Source organism: Myotis daubentonii, chromosome 2 (assembly GCF_963259705.1).
Source record: "Myotis daubentonii chromosome 2, mMyoDau2.1, whole genome shotgun sequence".
NCBI lineage: Eukaryota > Metazoa > Chordata > Mammalia > Chiroptera > Vespertilionidae > Myotis > Myotis daubentonii.
Window position 1 is genome coordinate 198,737,020 of NC_081841.1, and position 19,073 is coordinate 198,756,092.

At 46.3% G+C, this 19,073-nt stretch overlaps 1 protein-coding gene across 11 annotated transcripts in view; it reads right to left on the minus strand.

The window, feature by feature from the left end:
- The window catches only part of TACC1 (transforming acidic coiled-coil containing protein 1), a 102,062-nt gene that overhangs the window by 34,200 nt on the left and 48,789 nt on the right, over window positions 1-19,073 (minus strand). For 2 of the 11 annotated variants that reach the window (XR_009451391.1, XM_059685375.1), the window contains exons 1-2: window positions 14,853-15,392; window positions 13,719-13,834 (exon numbers count right to left, since the gene is read on the minus strand). The exons of 1 other annotated variant lie outside the window; for it this stretch is intronic. Coding sequence is in view for 8 of the 10 variants with exons in the window: in XM_059685375.1 (XP_059541358.1) it covers window positions 13,719-13,834; window positions 14,853-15,016 (280 nt within the window). In the remaining 2 variants the exon portion in view is untranslated. Of the gene's footprint in view, window positions 1-13,718; window positions 13,835-14,852; window positions 15,395-19,073 lie in introns of those variants that run through there. 8 more of the 11 variants (XM_059685376.1, XM_059685374.1, XR_009451392.1 and 5 more) reach the window with 7 other exon arrangements.

The window sequence follows — 19,073 nt, forward strand, 5'->3', positions numbered from 1 at the left end:
ATAGAAATTGACAATCATATATCTAATAAAAGATTTGTATCTAGAATACATAAAGTACTCTTGCAACTCAATATAAAAAGGTAAACAACCCAACTAAAAAGTAGGAAAAGAATCTGAATAAACATTTTGCTAAAAATATATGTGAACAGCTAACAAGTACATGAAAAGATGCTCAACATCATTAGCCATTAGGATAATTCCAAATCAAAACCAAATCAAATCAAAACCACAAAAGACCACTCCACACCTAATAATATAACTACAATCAGACAGATAGCAACAGGTGTTATCAAAGACATGGAAAAATTGAAACCCTCATACACTACTGGTAGGAATGTAAAATAGTGCAGTAACTTTGTAAAAAGTTTGACAGTTCCTCAAAATATTAGAAATAGTTACCTTATGACCCAGCAATTCCACTACTAGGTATAAGCCCAAGAGAAATGAAAACATATATCCACACAAAAACCTGAACACAAATATTCACAGCAGTACTATTCATAATAGCCCCAAAGTGGAAATAACCCAAATGTTCATCAACTGAACATTTTGGGTAAACAAAATGTGATATAGCCATGCAGTGGAGAACTGACAATAAAAAGGAATAAAGTTCTAATACATGCTACAATATGAATGAGCCTTGAAAGCATTATGGTGAGTAAACAGAGTTAGTCACAAAAGAGTACATATTTATATGAAATGTCCAGAACAAGCAAATCTATTGAGACACAAAGCAGATTGTCAGTTGCCTAGCACTGGAGGGTAGAATGGGGTGGGGGTGGGGTGATAAATATTTTAAACATTATATTGAGGCAACAGTTGCACAATTCTGTTCATATACTAAAAACCATTGAACTGTACATCCTTTAAATGGGTAAACTGTATGGCATGTAAATAATCTATATATATATGAAAGACTAATATGCAAAGTGTCCCCTCGGGAGTTCGACTGGGAGACCAGGAGTTCAATCGATCGCTATGACATTTGTTGACCACCAGGGGGTGGTACAGAGTGAAGGATGGCCCCAGCTGGCAGCTGGGGAAGGAAGGCCCTGGCGAGCAGCCATAAGCCCCCCGATCGGCCCTGATCGGCAGACAGGCCGAGGGACCCTACCTGTGCACGAGTTTCATGCGCCGGGCCTCTAGTACAGTGGCTCTCAACCTTCTGGCCCTTTAAATACAGTTCCTCATGTTGTGACCCAATCATAAAATTATTTTCGTTGCTATTTCATAACTGTAATGTTGCTACTGTTATGAATTGTAATGTAAATATCTGATATGCAGGGTGGTCTTAGGTGACCCCTGTGAAAGGGTCGTTCGACCCCCAAAGGGGTCACGACCCACAGGTTGAGAACCGCTGCTCTAGTATCTCAATAAAACTGTTGTTTTTTAAAAAAGAACATGGAGGCTCAGAGGGTAACAGAGCAGGAGCAGTGTCCTGAAATATCTAATAAAATGTTCTACCACACCACAGACTTACATTTCAGAAAATGCTTCAAATAGCCTCTTATGTGTGTCACTTGTAGGAACACATACTTGAGAGAGGTGGTAGGTCTCACTTTCACATCAATTTGGGATTTTAAATTTCTCCTGAGGAAGCCTACAATGTGCTAGATAAAATCTATTTACAGAAGGAGGTGAAATAAATGACATCATTCCTCTCTCGTATAACAGACATAGGTAAAAATATATGAACCATCCTAAAAATATGACAATTGTCAAGCTCAAAAGACTTTGTGTTTTTGTTGTTGTTTGGGAAGGTAGGTTTTTAAAATTCTAATTTTTAATATTTGACTTTACACATTCCTCCCTCACACCTTCTCTTGCTAAATCACCTATTTGATGTGATAATTATCTATTTGCTGCTAAAACATCTGGGGAAGCCAAGAAGCCTGGGAAATAGAAGGCAGCTAGCTCCCTCCAGACTCACACTGTCTTCTTTTTACCCCAGAGCAAAAACCAAGTGCCCAAAACAGAGTTGATGCCAATCAGTGCCTACTGCCCAGGGAATGCCTAATACATAAAGGACGCCCTTCTCCTAGGATTATATTTTTTAATACAGAAAAGAAGTAAATACAAGTAGTGATAAAACCATTCTGCCCTATACAACAGCTGTAAAGAATTGACATTTGTTCTTCATTTGACCCCTTCCCTTTGAAGAACCCTCCTCCTTAAAAAGATGCTTGCCCTTACCCTCCCAGTCCCTACTCCCAAGTTTGAATAAAGCGCTTCCGAAGAGAAACAAATGTGATTCTGGCATAATGCCACCCTTTCTGTTCACGGTCTGACCTGAGGAGACTTACTAGGATACACATTAGCATTTAGGCAGGTTTGAGGGGTTTTTTCAGGTTCGTGTCTCTGAGTTCCAGTTCCCCCAAAGTTGAATATATTGTATATATGTATGTTCTCAGCCATTTAGTCAAGGGCATCAGCCTTAAAATGGAGTTGAACACTATATATTTACTAGAGGCCCGGTGCAGGAAAATTCGTGCACTCAAGGAGTCCCTCAGCCCGGCCTGTGCCCACTTCGCAGTCCAGGACCCCTCTGGGGATGTCCATCTGCCAGCTTAGGCCCACTCCCTGGGGGGATCAGGCCTAAGCTGGCAGTCAGACATCCCTCTGCCAGCCCAGGAGCCCTCGGGGGATGTCCTGTGAGGAGTGGGCCTAAGCTGCTGCTGGACATCCTTAGTACTGCCGAGGAGGCGGGAGAGGCTCCCACCACACCAATGCGCTTGCAGCCATCAGCCAAGCTTGTGGCTGAGCAGAGCTCTCGCTGTGGGAGCACACTGACCAACAGGGGGCAGCTCCTGCATTGAGCATATGCCCCCTGGTAGTCAGTGCATGTCAGAGAGACTGGTCATTCTGCTGTTAGGGTCAATTTGCATATTACCCTTTTATTATATAGGACTGTCCAGCGATAAGCCAATGGGACAAGAAGGCCTTTTCTGGGAAGGCTGGGTAGAACCTAAGGGTGGGGACTGCAGAGTTCACATTCACCTGACAACCACTGGGACCTCAAGTCAGGGTGCCAGGTGAGTGAGTCAAGGCAGAAAAAGGCAGAACATCCTCTTAGGTGTGCCAGAATTTTAGGATGTTACCACTTAAAGCAGAAAGACAAAATCAACACGACACACCCCTGACCCAACCCAGATAATGAGCTAACTGTCCAAACCTCCTCCTCCCCACCCTCCAAAACAGAATCAAATGAAACCGTTGCCCAGGAACTAAGGATTGGGGGTGGGGGAGTAACTGCTTTCCGTAAGAGATAAGGAGTCAGGTGCCAAGTTGTTCTCTCAAGACAAGAGATAATCTTCTAACTCTAGAGAGAGGCTGGCTCTAAAATACAAGGCTCTGGTAAAGAATCATCTTCAAAGCCACTTGATAAACTGAAAACCCTTGTACTAAGGATGAAGCAAGCACTTCACATTTCCAAACCAGCACCTTATGCTATTTTATTTAAAAAGGGAACCAAACCCTATCCTCGGATGGCCAAGATTACAATAAGGTAAGAGGCAGGGCCCATTATTCAGGAAGTGTCTGCCCATCAGGAAGCCAAAGCCTTCTCCAGAGGAGCCATGTAACAATGTCTTCCCTTCCCACTCAGGAGTTGCCGGAGTTTTGCATCCGCCCGGATTTGTTTGAGGTTACATTTCAAACAGAGCAGAAAACCCCCGACCACAGACAGAATCAGAGAGGGCTGCCCCCCCCCTCCCCCCTCACAGGAATTCTACATCCCCAAGCCACTGCAGCAGGAAGAGCAAGGGGAAAAGGGCTCGTGCTACCAGATGGGCCTCCTTTGCAGAGATCTGAAATTGTGTAACTTCACTCTGTTGCTGCCAAACAACCATAATGTGCATCTCCTCAGAAATAATTACTGGAGAATTCAAAATACCAACCGCCTCTCTCACAAAGTAGCAACCGCCTACGCAGAGCTGGGAAGCTGATGCAGGATAAAGAAAGAGGCAGCAAGAGAGGAGCCTCCAGACAGCAACAGCAGCCAGTGCACGGGGCACATGAGACACCTTCTACAACTGAACCGGGGCCCTGGCTGAAGGCTAAGTCACTTTCTTGCCTCCTGCTCCTTCACTCTAAGAAAAGGGGCAGCAGAAAAAGGAGGGGGAGGCAATAAAGAGGCCCCAAACGAGGACAGTAATAAAAAAAAGTTATTATACCAAAAATTATACCCTTTGGTATAGAAAAAAAATTTTTAATAGAAAAGGGCCTTGTGGTAGCCACCTCCAAGATGACCCCTAATGAGTCTCACCTGGCATTCACACCCTTGGACGGACTTAGTAACCAAAAGGATATTGTGTAAATAACAGTGTGACATCTGAGGCTGTGTCATAAAAGACATTACAACTTCCATCTTGCTCTTGGGTCACTCATTCTGCAGGCAGTTAGCAGCCAGACTGGAAGAACACTTAAGCAACTCAGGGACAGATCCAGCCATACGGTGAAGAAGTGAGGCCTTGCACCAACAGCCAGCACTAACTTGCCGGCACGAGAGAGCTACCTGAGGAGAGGGTCCTCAAGCCCCAGTCAAGCCTTCAGATGACTACAGTCCCAGCCAACATCATGACTGTGTTCTCACAAGCAACTCTATGTCAGACCGCCCAGCTAAGCTGCTTCCCATTTCCAGCGCTATGAAAGCTACGCAAGATAATAAATGTTTACTGTTTTAAGCTGCTAACAAGTTTTGGAGTAACCTGTTATGCAGCAACAGAGAACTAATCCAGGCCTCTTAGAAACATCTCTTCCTATTCCAAAAAGGTGCAGAGTCCCAGGAGGCTCTACAAATGTTCATGCATCCGCCTCTCCTCACCCACATATGACTCACAGGAAGAGAAGGAAGCAAAACCTAGTACTCAGTGTGTCCATTTCCTCTTTATCTCTCACTGATGAGCTGAAGCTAAGCATTAAGGAAGCAAATGTTTTCAATCCAACAGTGCTGCTTACCCAGGGATACTTTTTTTTATTTGCTTCTGACTCTCTATCTAAATTGTGCTGTAAACTTCTTAATGACTCATGTCCAAAATTCCTAAAATACATTTTATACTTTATATATTATATATGCCAAGTTAACACATGTGGAAGATGTACTTCCTGCTGATTTTTTTTTTTTAAACTACTATACCTAAAAGGATACTTAAGAGGATGCTTTCCCCCATCATACTATCCTGGCAACGTTTTAAGAATCTTTTTTTTTTTAAATATATTTTATTGAGTTTTTACAGAGAGGAAGGGAGAGAGATAGAGAGTTAGAAACATCGATGAGAGAGAAACATCGATCAGCTGTCTCCTGCACACTCCCCACTGGGGATGTGCCCGCAACCGAGGTACATGCCCTTGACCGGAATCGAACCTGGGACCTTTCAGTCCGCAGGCTGACGCTCTATCCACTGAGCCAAACCGGTTTCGGCATGGAAATAAAGAATCTTAAAATGGCCGAAACCGGTTTGGCTCAGTGGATAGAGCGTCGGCCTGCGGACTGAAAGGTCCCAGGTTCGATTCCGGTCAAGGGCATGTACCTTGGTTGCGGGCACATCCCCAGTGGGGAGTGTGCAGGAGGCAGCTGATCGATGATTCTCTCTCATCGATGTTTCTAACTCTCTATCTCTCTCCTTTCCTCTCTGTAAAAAATCAATAAAATATATTTTTTAAAAAAAAGAATCTTTATTTCCTGTGATAAGTCTCCTCTTTAGTCAGTAAAGAGAGATTTCACACATTCCCTGGAGAGAGAAGCTACAGAATATGTTCCAAGAGCTCTGGATCTATGATCTTAAGAGCTGAATTTAAGATCCCACTCTACTACCAGCAGTAAAGGCGGTGGCCTTAATTTCCTAATCTGTGGAATGGAAATCACGTGTGTTCTATTTTATAGTGTCATTGTTATAAAAATAAAATTAGACACTATGAAAAAAAACCTACTTGCTTCCAATACACCCAATAAATACAGCTGAAACAGAAAGTTAGTGGTCTTCTAGGTGGGAATCTTACAGTGGGAAAGCTGGAGATCAATAATTGGTTGTTAGATTTCCAGCAAAGACATAGGTAAGAGGATACCTGGACAGTATCTGTATCTGCCAATGAGAACTGTCAAATTACATTTTTTATTTGTGAATTAATGAACTGCTCCAACTTGTTACTATTCCCTTGGGTTTAGCCATCATCAATCTAACTCCTGGGGATCCAACTGAGTTTGTGTGAACTCAAAATTAGGTTCATGTACACGCAAAAATGAAGATGAGATCTTGAAGTTATAAATAGCAATCCCTTTCTAGGCCCACCTTGAACAATTATTGGACAATTTAGCAACTCTCAGTTATCAAATCTCCTCGGTGATGGATGTTTGGGGTGGACAAACCATGGTCACTAACTTGAGTTTAGGAGGCTGTGACAAATGCTTACCTCCAGGGTTTCCTATGAACAGTTTTACTGGTCACTTGAAAAAGACACTATTAACTACTCTTTAACTGAAATGTTTAAATGGCTTTAGACCACATTCATTTTTTAAAAATATATTTTGTATTGATGTTTTACAGAGAGGAAGGGAGAGGGATAGAGAGTCAGAAACATCAATGAGAGAGAAACATTGATCAGCTGCCTCCTGCACCCCCCCTACTGGGGATGTGTCCGCAACCATGGTAAATGCCCTTGACCGGAATCAAACCTGGGACCCTTCAGTCCGCAGGCCGACGCTCTATCCACTAAGCCAAACGAGTCAGGGCCACATCCATTTTTTAGGTGGAGCATTAAATGGTAGCAGCACATTTTAGAAGGGTTGCCCTACCACCACCACCACTAGACACATACAGAAAATGCCTTTACCATCAGAAACTATTAAAGTAAGCTATATTGCTTTATTTTTTTTATATTGCTTTATTTGATGCTAAGGTAAGCCCAAAACTGTGGTATGCAAATCTGAAATGAGTTTAATCATTATAATATTTCTATTACATGAATTTACTATTCATCTTAAAAGGAAATTACTGCTTTGACAATTACTAAAATCTTTACTTTTGACTTTGCCCTGGCCCCTGAGCTCTTTTATTCAAACACTGTGATTCTGCATTCTCTGAGGTCTTTGCTGAAAACACTATACTTTTTCCCAAAAACATTCTCTTCAGATGCAGCACCATACAGAAGAAGAGGTGCTCCCCACATGGCTCATTTACACTGGGATAAACAGAACAAAAAAGAAATATGGCTCTGATCCCATTTACTAACTAGTGGGAATCTCTAAGTTGAAACCTAAAAACATTTTATGGGGCGGGGGGCGGGGGGCAGGGAGGAATGGAATTGTGTCATGCTGCTAAGGTTTTCAAGCCTTAAACATCTTATAATAATATAAAACAATAAAACATAAAAATTAAGCTGTGAGTCAATCAAATACAAAATCTATATATATAAAAGGCTAAGCAACAGTCTGACTGTCCGACCGCTAGCTATGATGTGTAAGGACTACCCAGGGCAGATGCTCTGACCAGTAGCTATGACACACACTGACCACCAGGGGACAGACGCTCAACACAGGAGCTGCCAAGCTGTGGTGACTGGGCAGCGGCAGTTCTCGGGTGACACACCCTGGAACCAGAGAGGAGAAAGCCTGATTCTGCGGTGCGTCACCCTAGAGCCGCCCTCTTGCAATCCAGGACCCCTCAGGGGATGTTGGAGAGACAGTTTCGGCCTGATCCCCGCAGGCCTTGCCGAGGGACCCCACCTGCCAGAAGGACCCCGCTCACTCTGCAGATGCCCTTCAAGCTGTAGTGCCGCCTCAGGTGCAGCCTGCGGGGAGGGACCACGGAAGGTTGTCTCCAGGGTGTGTCTGGCCTGTCTAGCCCAGTCCCGCCCCTCCAGCCACCTTCTAATTAATTTCCATTCAATGTGCACGATGCACATCAGGGCCCTAGTAAGAAAAGAAAATAAAAGCATTAGCCTGGGATATTGTAGAAGGAGCCATATGGGTCAAACTGTTGAACCAGGTAATGTTAAAAGTCATTATTAGTCCCATTATAGTCCTAGGATATTCTAATAAAGCAATCCCTGTGGTAGGGGCAGGGAGAGGATGTTATACTAAATCCCTAGGACAGTGGTTGGCAAACTCATTAGTCAACAGAGCCAAATATCAACAGTACAACGATTGAAATTTCTTTTGAGAGCCAAATTTTTTTAAACTTAAACTATATAGGTAGGTACATTGTTACTAACTTAATTAGGGTACTCCTAAGGCTTAGGAAGAGCCACACTCAAGGGGCCAAAAAGCCGCATGTGGCTCGCGAGCTGCAGTTTGCCAACCACGGCCCTAGGAGAACCATACTTATAGACTCAACTGGATACCTCCTAGGTTATACATCAAATACAAAGCATTAGAATAGAAAAAAATCTAAGGCTTGGATTTTAACGAGATCTCCTTCTACATCTTACATCTGTAGTCTAACACATTCCAATAAATACACCATAACAACTATACAATAATACCAACAATATACCATATCAACAGTCAAATTACAAATCTCAAACACCCAAAGTTACATTAAAAACACATAACGGGCCGAAACCGGTTTGGCTCAGTGGATAGAGCGTCGGCCTGCGGACTGAAGGGTCCCGGGTTCGATTCCGGTCAAGGGCATGTACCGGGCATATCCCCAGTGGGAGATGTGCAGGAGGCGGCTGATCGATGTTTCTCTCTCATCGATGTTTCTAACTCTCTATCTCTCTCTCTTCCTCTCTGTAAAAAATCAATAAAATATATTTAAAAAAAAAACACACACAAAACAAAACACATAACGGGCCCTGACTGGTTTGGCTCAGTGGATAGAGCATCGGCCTGAGGACTGAAGGGTCCCAGGTTCGATTCCAGTCAAGGGCATGTACCTTGGTTGCGGGCACATCCTCAGTGGGGGTGTGCAGGAGACAGCTGATCGATGTTTCTCTCTCATGGATGTTTCTAACTCTCTATCCCTCTCCCTTCCTCTCTGTAAAAAATCAATAAAATATATATTTTAAAAACAACAACAACACATAACGGGCAAAAGTTAAAAGTCTATATTTGTACTTACAGCAAATGATTCCACAATTGTCTCATTCTTCCCTAACTTCCTTTTGTCATAACTCCTCAGATATTTTAGTCAACAAAGAATCAAGTACATTAACAGACCAATTACATCATTTCCATTTTGCAGAGAGACAAATAGCCAGCCCACAGCAGTCTATCCCTAAAGTCTTACCTGGGGGCCTACACTAATGGCACCCAGCACCCACAGTTCATTTGTTAATCAATCAGGTAGAGCCATGCTGCTTTTTTTTAAGTCATTATGCCAAATTAATTAAACTTTATATTTTTTATCAAAATTGCTGAAAGTGTGGGCAGGGAGAGGATGTTAAGTTTGCTAAGTCAGCAAACTTTTCTGTTAGGTTTTTCTGGCCATTGGATCTCTGTTCCAAGTACTCAACCTTGCTATTGTAGTATGAAAGCAGCCACAGACAACATCTAAATGAGTAAATGTGGCTGCATTCCAACAAAAATTTATAGGCCCTAAAATTTGAATTTCATATAATTTACACACATCCCAAAATATTTTTTTCAAAATATTTAATGTAAAAACACTTCTTAGCTCTTGAGTAGAAAATAATAGGCAATAGCAGGTGGCAGGTCAGATTTGGTCTTTGATCTATAGTTTGCTGATTCCAGATCTAGACTACCAAAATTGTGTCAACAAACAACTCCCAATTCCCTACAAGGCCTCCAGCAGTAAATATCTGAGGATTGATCCTGTTCTCTTTTCTTCCATTTTGGAGGAACACTATATATCTTCGAAAAATCTATTCCTCTAAGTAACACATCAAACAGGGAAGGTTTAACTCCTTGTTTCAAGGCCATAGCACAGCTTCAGCATGGATTTAGATTCTCTTTCTCAAAGCAGAGTAACTATCTGTAAATAAAGGTGGATCTGGCCCTGGCTGGTTTGGCTCAGTGGCTAGAGTCGGCCCACAGACTGAAGGGTTCTGGGTTTGGTTCCAGTCAAGAGCGCATACCTTGGTTGCAGGCTCAATCCCTGGCCCTAGTGGTGGCATGGTATGGGAGGCAGCCAATCGATGTGTCTCTCTCACATCGATGTTTCTCTCTGTCTCTCCTCCTCCCTTCCACTTTCTCTAAAATCAATGGAAAAGTATCTTCGAGTGAGGATTAACAACAACAACAAAATGTGGGTGTATAGTGGGGGAGGTCTCAGTGGCAGAGCACAGCCAATGCAACTTTGATAGTCTAAAAACTACTGGACAAAACCAGGCCATAAGCATCGCCCCTACCCCCTTCACCCCCCGCCCCAAAAGGCTTATATAATCTACTCCTGGTGTCCCACCATGTCCTAGAACCACAAGTATTAAAAACTAACTTTATCAGGAGCCAAATAATCAACAATTCGGGGAGAAAGAATCATTCAGACCCCAAAATTGACTTCAATTTGAAATGATTCTCCAGGAATTTTTGCGCGCTGGCATCTTCCCTGGTCAGACCTGTGCTTTGTCTGTATTGTTACATTTACTGTGTATGTGTGACAAAGGTGTCATCAGGGCTCTGGTCTAGCTCTAGATGTTGGGTAGGAGCCCTAGAAGGCAGGATACTACCAAGCCAAAGAGCAATCGTCCTATTATGTAAAGACCTTAAATTGAGAGATTTAAAAATATGTAGTGGTTGTTTCCCAGACTCTACCCCCCTCCCAAACCCCCACCACCATCACCAATCATGAACTACTCCACAGAGCTTTCCTGGTCCATGAAGGAAAACTTTTTAGAGAGTGTAAGTCACCAAAACTTGTAATAATGAGTCAGTAGCACAGAAAGGACCAAACAATTGGGTCTCTATGGCTCTGGGTGCCGGACCTGGGCCATACAGGCCACTATTCAATTAGCAAAGAATCTGTCAGGATGAATCAGACTACCAGCTAATAGAATGGTGAGGAAGGGGCCGCCCAAGCTGAGGGCAATTCAAAGAGTCTTTCAAAAACCAACTTAACAAGTCTTGTGAGCTTTATTTAAATGTGATGGGAAAGCTACAAAATAGTTCTTTCAAGCTTTCAAATCTCCCTTCTGATCTGCCAATCTTGAGAGAAGAAAAGGGAGGTTCTGAGAACAAGTGGCATCTTCAGGCACTGAGTGCTACAAATACAAAGCAAAGCACACACACAAATTTTCCAATGCACAGTCTTGCCTGTTCCCATGCAGGCTGTGTCTAAAACCATGGTAAAAGCAGCTGGGGGTGCCCTAGCCAGTTTGGCTCAGTGGATAGAGCATCAGCCCCGGACTGAAGGGTCCCGGGTTCAATTCCAGTCAAGGGCACATGCCTGGGTTGCAGCCTGGATCCCCAGTAGGGGGCATGCAGGAGGCAGCCAATCATTGATTCCCTGTCATCACTGATGTTTCTATCTATCTCTCTCTCCCCCTTCCTCTCTGAAATCAATAAAAAAATATTTTTTAAAAAGCAGCTGGCGTGAGTGGAGGGTATTTTCAATTCTCAGAAGGGGAAGCACATAATGAAGCTCACAATTTAAAGCAAAACCCAATCACAAAAAGCTGATATGTCACTGATTATCCAGCTTCGCCATGATGTCTACCACAGAGAACTTGGCTTCCCTAGGCAACCTGTGAGGAAGTTACCAAGCAATAAAATACAATCATGGTTGGGGGGGGGGGAGTCATAATCAGATTAAAATTAGATAACTGGCTAACTGAACGCTGGCTCTATCTGCCACTGTAGGGTGGCAGGCACTGGAATAGAGAAAGATGGTAAAAAGAACATCCATCCTAGAGTCCCTTCTCCGGACAGCAGCCAGCTAACCCTTTCTAAAATATATTTTTATTGGTTTCAGAGAGGGAAGGGGAGAGAGATAGAAACATCAATGATGAGAGAGAATCATTGATTGGTTGCCTCCTGCACACCCTACACTGAAGAGCAGGCCTGCAATCTGGGCATGTGCCCCGACCGGGAACCCAACTGTGACCTCCTGGTTCACAGGTTGATGCTCAACCACTGAGCCACGCTGGCCGGGCCAGCGAACCTTTTTAGAAGTAAGTCAAGCACAATCCCCCTGTGCTCAAAGCTCTCTGTTGTGAGTTGACCTGGGTTCCCTCAGAAAGATGTGCTGAAGCCCTAACTCCCAGTGTTTGCTAACAGTATCTTTGCAGATGTAACCAAGTTAAAATGAGGTCATACTGGATTAGGATGGTCCCTAAACCCAATGACTGGTATCCTTGTAAGTATGCCATGCGAAGACACAGACAAGTAGAGAGAAGGCCATGTAATGAAGGAGGCAGAGGCTGTAATAAGCCAAGGAACACTAAGAATTGCCGGCAACCACCAGAAGCTAGAAGAGACAAGGAAGAATTCTTCCCTGGGACGTTTGGAGGGAGCATGGCACTGCTGACACCTTGATTTCAGACTTCTAGCCTTCAGAACTGTGAGAGAACTCTAGTACATCCCTGTTGTTTTAAGCCACCCAGTTTGCGGCACTTTCTCAAGGCAGCCCTAGGCAGCTAACACATCCTCCAAAGGCTTCCTATCTCCCTCAGAAAGAAAACCGGAGCATCAATACAATATGATCCAGACCGCCCCTTACCTGGTTGACTTCAGCAACTACTGCTCTCTGCCTGTCACTCCCCTCCAGCCACACTGTCCCTTCACTGGTCCTCAAACATGCGGCCACTCTGCCACCCTCCCCCCACGGGCCCCACTCCGTCAAGGCTGGCCCTGTCTCACACCTTTGCAGATGCCATTCCCTCTGCTGGAAGGGTTCTCTCCCCAGGCATCTGCAAGGCTGTTCCCTCAATCTTCCTTCAAGGCTCTGCTAAGTCTCCTCATCATTAAACCTCCATCTAATTACCCTTCAGCATCTGCTACCCTCACCCCATAGACCCTATTCCTCCTTCCCCAGCTTCACTCTTTCCTCCATAATACTGAAGAACAGCGGGCATGTATCTTTCACTTCCCCTTTTAAAGGTCCATGGCCCTCCGTAGTGTTAGACGGGTGAGAGCAGAACTTTTTCACTGCTGAATCACAGTGCACTCTACTGAACAGATAAATGAATTCTGTCAAGACAGGTGAAATTTTACCCCAAACTGGCTGCCTGACAAAAAAGATTTCTACTAATTAAGTGGAACAGCAGAAGCTTTTGTAGATGAAGGGCAGGCTCAAGGTTGGGCTCTGAGGGGCTCGGGGAGAATCTCTGTACCAGGTGTTCTTAGGTAGACTGAGCAGCTCACCACCATTCCTGTGTGAGGAAGAGCAGTTCTGAAACAGCCTCTTCAGATTCCGCCTTATCTACAAAACGTCAACTCTCACCTATAATTTTTGTCTCCAGCCACACCCTGTAGAAAGCTACTTAGCCTGGGAAATTCTAAACTTGCGTCCATCACTGCATTCCTACACACATTTTTGTTTTTTAGGGGCCGAGGGGAAGGGCCCAGCAGGAAGGTTTGATGAAGACAATCTCCTCCTACAAATGTACAAACTACTTGGGGAAGAAAGCCTCTCAGACTACCCGGATCCTAAAAAACAAACAACATTTCAAATAAACCGGGAGCTTAAAAACAGCTCTTACGTAATGAGGAGACCATCCAAACCTTTTTTTTTTAATGGCTCTAAATCGACACTTTTCCTTCCCTCGTTTACATTTTCAAAACTTTAAAACAAAAGGGGCAGACACTGGAAGTCTTTCCTTACCTTGGGTGTTGGCCACAGGTCCTGCTAATCCGAGTGACGAATCACAGCAGTCCTTGAGAGGTGACTTGATGGGTGTTTCAACTTCAGGGGTCTCAAAATTACCCTCAGAATCCGAGCTGCCAAGGGGGAAAAATGAGGAATTACCACTTTCAACGGCATTTCCGACAGCCTTTATCACCTATCAAACGGCTGGCTCACGTCCAGGATGTTTGCCTAGCCCTACAACCCACGGGTCCTCAGCCCCGATTGGCCATGGGCGATGCTGCGGGCTTTTCTCGCGCATCCTGTCTCCCTGGATTCGCCACCATCCTCCGGAGCTTTTTCCAGCACCATCTATTTTGATGGCATCCTTCCCTCGGACACCCCAGGAATAAAAGCTCTTTTCAACAGGCTCCTTTTCTCCCAAGAGCCCTTTCCCAGAGCCTTAACAATTAAGATGGCCCCCCTCCCTCTAAAAAAAATAAATTAAGCCAGTTCTCGCCTCGATGCCTTTTTCCCCTGGCAGGCCTCTCGCTACCTGTTCTAACTCCCTCGGCCCGAGGCGAAGGATGCGGTCACCTGCCTTCTGCAATCACACGAGTGACAGCACAGCAGAGACCACCATTTCTCACCAGCTGCCAGCGGCCTGTCATCACGCGACCTTCTCTACCAAGACCGCATTTTTGGGGGACACAGTGGGAGCGACCTCTTCCCCACCGGGTGTGATCAATGGCACTGTGAGCGTGTGTGTGTGTGTGTGTGTGTGTGTGTGTGTGTGTGTGTGTGTGTGTGTGTATGAGAGTGTGTATGCGCGCGCTTAGGGCCGGGGCCGGGAGGGCGAAGCTTAGAGAAGGTGACGGAGGCCGACCGGGGTGCGGAGAGACTGCAGATTCTGGGTTAGGTTCAGAAAGCTCACACTGAAAAGGGAGAAAGAAAACGCACGGGAGGACGGAACATCTTGAACTTCCGAATGCACAGCGGGGACCTGGTTCCGGGCGGGGACCAGCATTGCCACGAATATGGTTACGTGGGTGGGCGACCACACACACGCACACAGGGTGAGCCACAGACTGATGGGCGGGCGGATGAATGAATGGATGGGCGGGTGGGTGGATGGCAGCACGTTTGCATCTCGGCAGGGATGCGTGTACTTGCCTGAAACTCAAGGATTTGGTCTCGGCTTGCGAGTCCTCCTCCTCCTCGGGGTCGCCCTCGGGCCCTCCGGCCTCGTCGTCTCCGGCGCCCCCGCCGCGCACCGCGGACCACGTCCATTTCGCCCACTGCACGGGGGACAGGATCTGCCACGGGCTGAACGCCATGAGCGCGGATCCTCCGGCGCCAGCTCCTAAGGGTAGGGGAACGGGAGAGCCTTTTTTCCCCTTTCAAAATGGAGGGAACCGGTGACAGGCGCCGTTAGGCGTTTCCAGCGGAGGCGCGGATGTGGTTAAACGAGCGCCGTCGGGGCCGGGGTGGAAGCGCTTCCTCTTGGCCGGCCGGCAGCGCCGCTTCCTCCTAGTCCTCCTGCCCAAATGGGGCTGCCCGGCGCCCCGCTGCGCCCGGCGACTGCCTCCGGGAAGATGCTTGTCCTGGGGCCTCCTCAGGGCCCCGGCCCGCGACGCCCGGCAGCTCGGCTACTCGCGGGCTCGGGCTCCCAGGTCCCGCTTCCCCGCCGGCGCGGTGCGCATCAGCTGCCGCGGGAGCCGCGCCCCGGGAGCCGCCCCCTCGGACCGTACTACTTGCGCGGGGGGGGGGGGCGGCCGCGGCGGCAGCGCTTTGATGTCTGTAGCGCGCCCGCCGGACCCCCCCGCCGCGGCGCCACGCTGGTCGCGTCCGCACTGCGGGCAGGGGGTTGCCCCGCTGCGACTTGGGGCTGCGGGCGGAGGACCCCGGCACCCACAGGGCTCCGTCAGCGTCAGGAACTGGGAAGATCCATTCTTCTGGGCCCGCGCACGCCGGACCTTCCCCCCCTTCCCTTTTTATTTTTATATTTTCATCTCGCCACTGTGACTTCAGGGCGTTGCTGATGATGGATCGCACAGAAGTTAAGCCCCTTATCAAAAAAACAAAACAAACTTTGAGGCCGCTGCTGGCCGGCGTTTTCCCTCCCTGATTCTGACAGCGTGGAAGATCTCAGCCTGGTCACCTTCAACCCCGTCACCCGCAGGATTTGGATAATCCGCCAGCAGTGCTGCAGGCGTAGCCAAGGACTGGAAACTTAGATGCTTTGTCCCTCCCCAAACCGCACTCGTGGACGCTTTGTGGCCAGGTCTTGGGCACAGGGTGCAGGATTACCCTGTGAAATGGTAGCCCGATCGGTTTCCCATCCTCCTTTTGAGGCGTTCTTTTCATAACTTCCAAGCCTTTGATTTCTGACTCCGCTTGCTGCTCCGGAGTATGCCCATGGGCCGGGCGAAGGCAGCCTTCAAAATAAAAACCCTCGTAATGATTGAGGGCGGAACTCTTCGAGGACCTCTTCATTTTCCATTCAGTAGGGATGGCTCCCCACCAGTGCTCCCTCAAACACCAGGCTCGTGTCCTGTTATCATTTCCCAGGGTTATGGTGCATCTGTGAGGTGGCTGCAGGTTCCCCCGGGGAGAGAGAGAGAGAGCAGCTCCAGAGCTTAGGAACAAATCTTTGTTGACGAATCATGACTGTTTAAGCAAAAATAATGCCAGATGGGGCGTGGCGGGTTGCCTCACCATAACAGAAGGGCAGGGTTTGGGTTGGGGGTGTCAGGATGGGTATAGAACTCATCCAGCGCCTTCCAGAGATAAACACAACTGCCATGAGGGTTCTGGAGACTATGAGGATGTGAAGTAAGCAGGAGTCCCTTTTTTTTAGGTTCACATGACTATGCCACAACACTATCCAACTGTATTTTTAGGTTTATGGTACACCGCGTAAACCTTTCGATTATAAGGTTCCCCAGGTTCCTGTGTTTAACACAAGTGTTTTGCGGCCTGGAAAGAACAGTATCCCATGTAAATGAGTGACTGGCACGGCCTAGGTCCTGTTCATTCTTCCTCCTGAATAGTTCTCAAATCTGTCCATTTCTCCGCATCGCCGTTTTCCACAGATCTACGGTAAATGCCTCCCAACTGGTTCTCCCATGGGTTTTTCTTACCCAGGGTCACTGCCTGGCTGCTCTGTGACTTGAACTCTAGTCTTGCTGCTTCTGCCGCCCTATTCTCCCAGCCTTTTGTATCCCTAGCCATAATTGGTAGAGAATTGGTTCTGATCCTTTACTATGTCCAAGAATCATCTGGGGCACTCCTTTAAAAGCACCCATTCAAAATGCTGGCAGGAACTGGAAGTCTGTATTTTTACCAAGTGTCCTGGAGAATTTCACAGGATAAATTTGGGGGGGAAAATGACTAGTTTGAACCAACTAATTGCTTCCTTCGGAACAATCTCGCTTTTGCCTGCAGTTTTGCACAGTCCTCCCCGCTTCCTCCACCTTCAGCTCTCTGACCTTGACTGCCTGAACTTCCGCACCGGTTCTTGGAAAGCTTGCTGATTTCTCCATCCTTTTTACCATCTCTATTCCCCAAACATCCAGAAAGACTTACTGTGGCCCTTGGGTAGTTTTGAAAGGAAGCACCATAAATAGTTATACCAGGACAACAGACATAAACCAGGGCATCCCAGGATGTAAGGTCACCCTATACTTAGCATACTATATATAATATACTTGTTTACTTCTCTGTCCCACTTCTGCACCATAGGCTTTAAATGGCAGGGACCAACCACATGGGATTTATGATTCATTTTTGTTTCCCCAGAGATTAGGATGGCCACACATTCCATAAGTGTTTAATAAATGTGCAGAAAATGAATCGTCTAGTTTACTAAAAAACCTATGAGTTTGGCTATGGTGACAAATTCCTTAAACCTGACTCCTCCTGAAGAAATCAAGGTTTCGTACCAGCACAGACAGAACCTGGGACAAGTGATGGCCCAACAAGATAAAGCCTGGCCTATACGGCAGTTTCTTGAAACTGGAGAAACAAATGCTCCGGGTCTAAAAAACCACTCCTCTGCAAGCTCCTGGACTCAATGTGGACAGCAATAAAGTCACTGCTCCATCGTTCACATTGATTTCATTGTCTAGAGGTACAAATAAGGAGATAACTGATACGCGAATTTTCTTGTAATTCTGGGAAAGTGGGCAATGTTTGACAACAGGCATTCTAACCAAAGTAAACAATCATTTTGCTGCTATGTTCTCAACTTCATGGAACGAAATGTCTGCAAATGCATGATCGTAAGCACAGAAAGGACCCCATCTGTTCTCTTCCTTCCTCTGCTTCCCGCCCTTCACAGAAGCTCTGGATCAACACACCATGAAAATCTAAAAGGTAACTCCCTTGACACACGCGACCATGGTAGCCAGGCCAGGCACAGACTTTGCAGCTAATGGATGCTCCAGAAGGATCTGCGAAATGGGTCTTTGAGGTAAATATATATATTCAAACAGGCACACAACTATCCATTTAGTAGCATAATGCCGGTGGGAACGTGGCAGGAGGTGAGGCGCAGAGGCGGGGTGGGGCCTTGTTGGGAAGGATCCTGTACACCTGTTAAGGAGTCTGAACTTGACCCTGTAGTGGGGGGAGCAAACACAAGTACCTACCTTTATAATGTAAGGGAGTGACAAGGCCTGGGTGGTAGCTGCGCTACCCGGTAAGCACTGCCTTGGCTAAGGGGCAGCCCTACCCAGTTCCTGTGCCCAGTGTTACCACTGAACAATTTTCCAAGAGAAACCAAAATCCTGGGTTTCATAAAAATCTTCCAATCTTTAAAGTTCTCACTAATCTAAGTTGTTTTAAACTTGGTGGACGCCAACATGGTGCATGACAAACAAAAGCCATCTATCTACCTGTGCGCCTGAGTGGCCCACGGAGCCTGGAAGGGACCGAGTGAAGTCATCAGGCTTTGAGCAAGTAACATTTCATTTAGAAACTCATTCTGGCAACAACCCGGGGGGGCTGTGAAACTGCTACTTTCCCTGCTCCCGAGCTGCCTAGAGAAGGGGACAGCTTCCCCCCAGAGGGCAAAGGAAGCCAAACTGGAACGAGTGTCCTTATCTTTCCTTCACTCCATTTGCTCACTAAGTATCAGTGCTGTAAGCAAGCCAAGCACAATGGGAACACTTTAAAATAGAAGGGAAAACCTCCTGCTAAGAAAATGGAGTTCCCGACAGCCAGCCTGTGAAACGAGATGGCATCTGTGAGATGATGTTGAGGGAGTGAAGGAGGCAAGGAGGGAGGATAGGGTCAGGATGACACTAAGGAATCACAGAGATAAAATAACTACTGAGATACCAGAAAGGTCAGGCAGGCAGACAGACCAGTCAGCTTATCTGTATTTTCTAA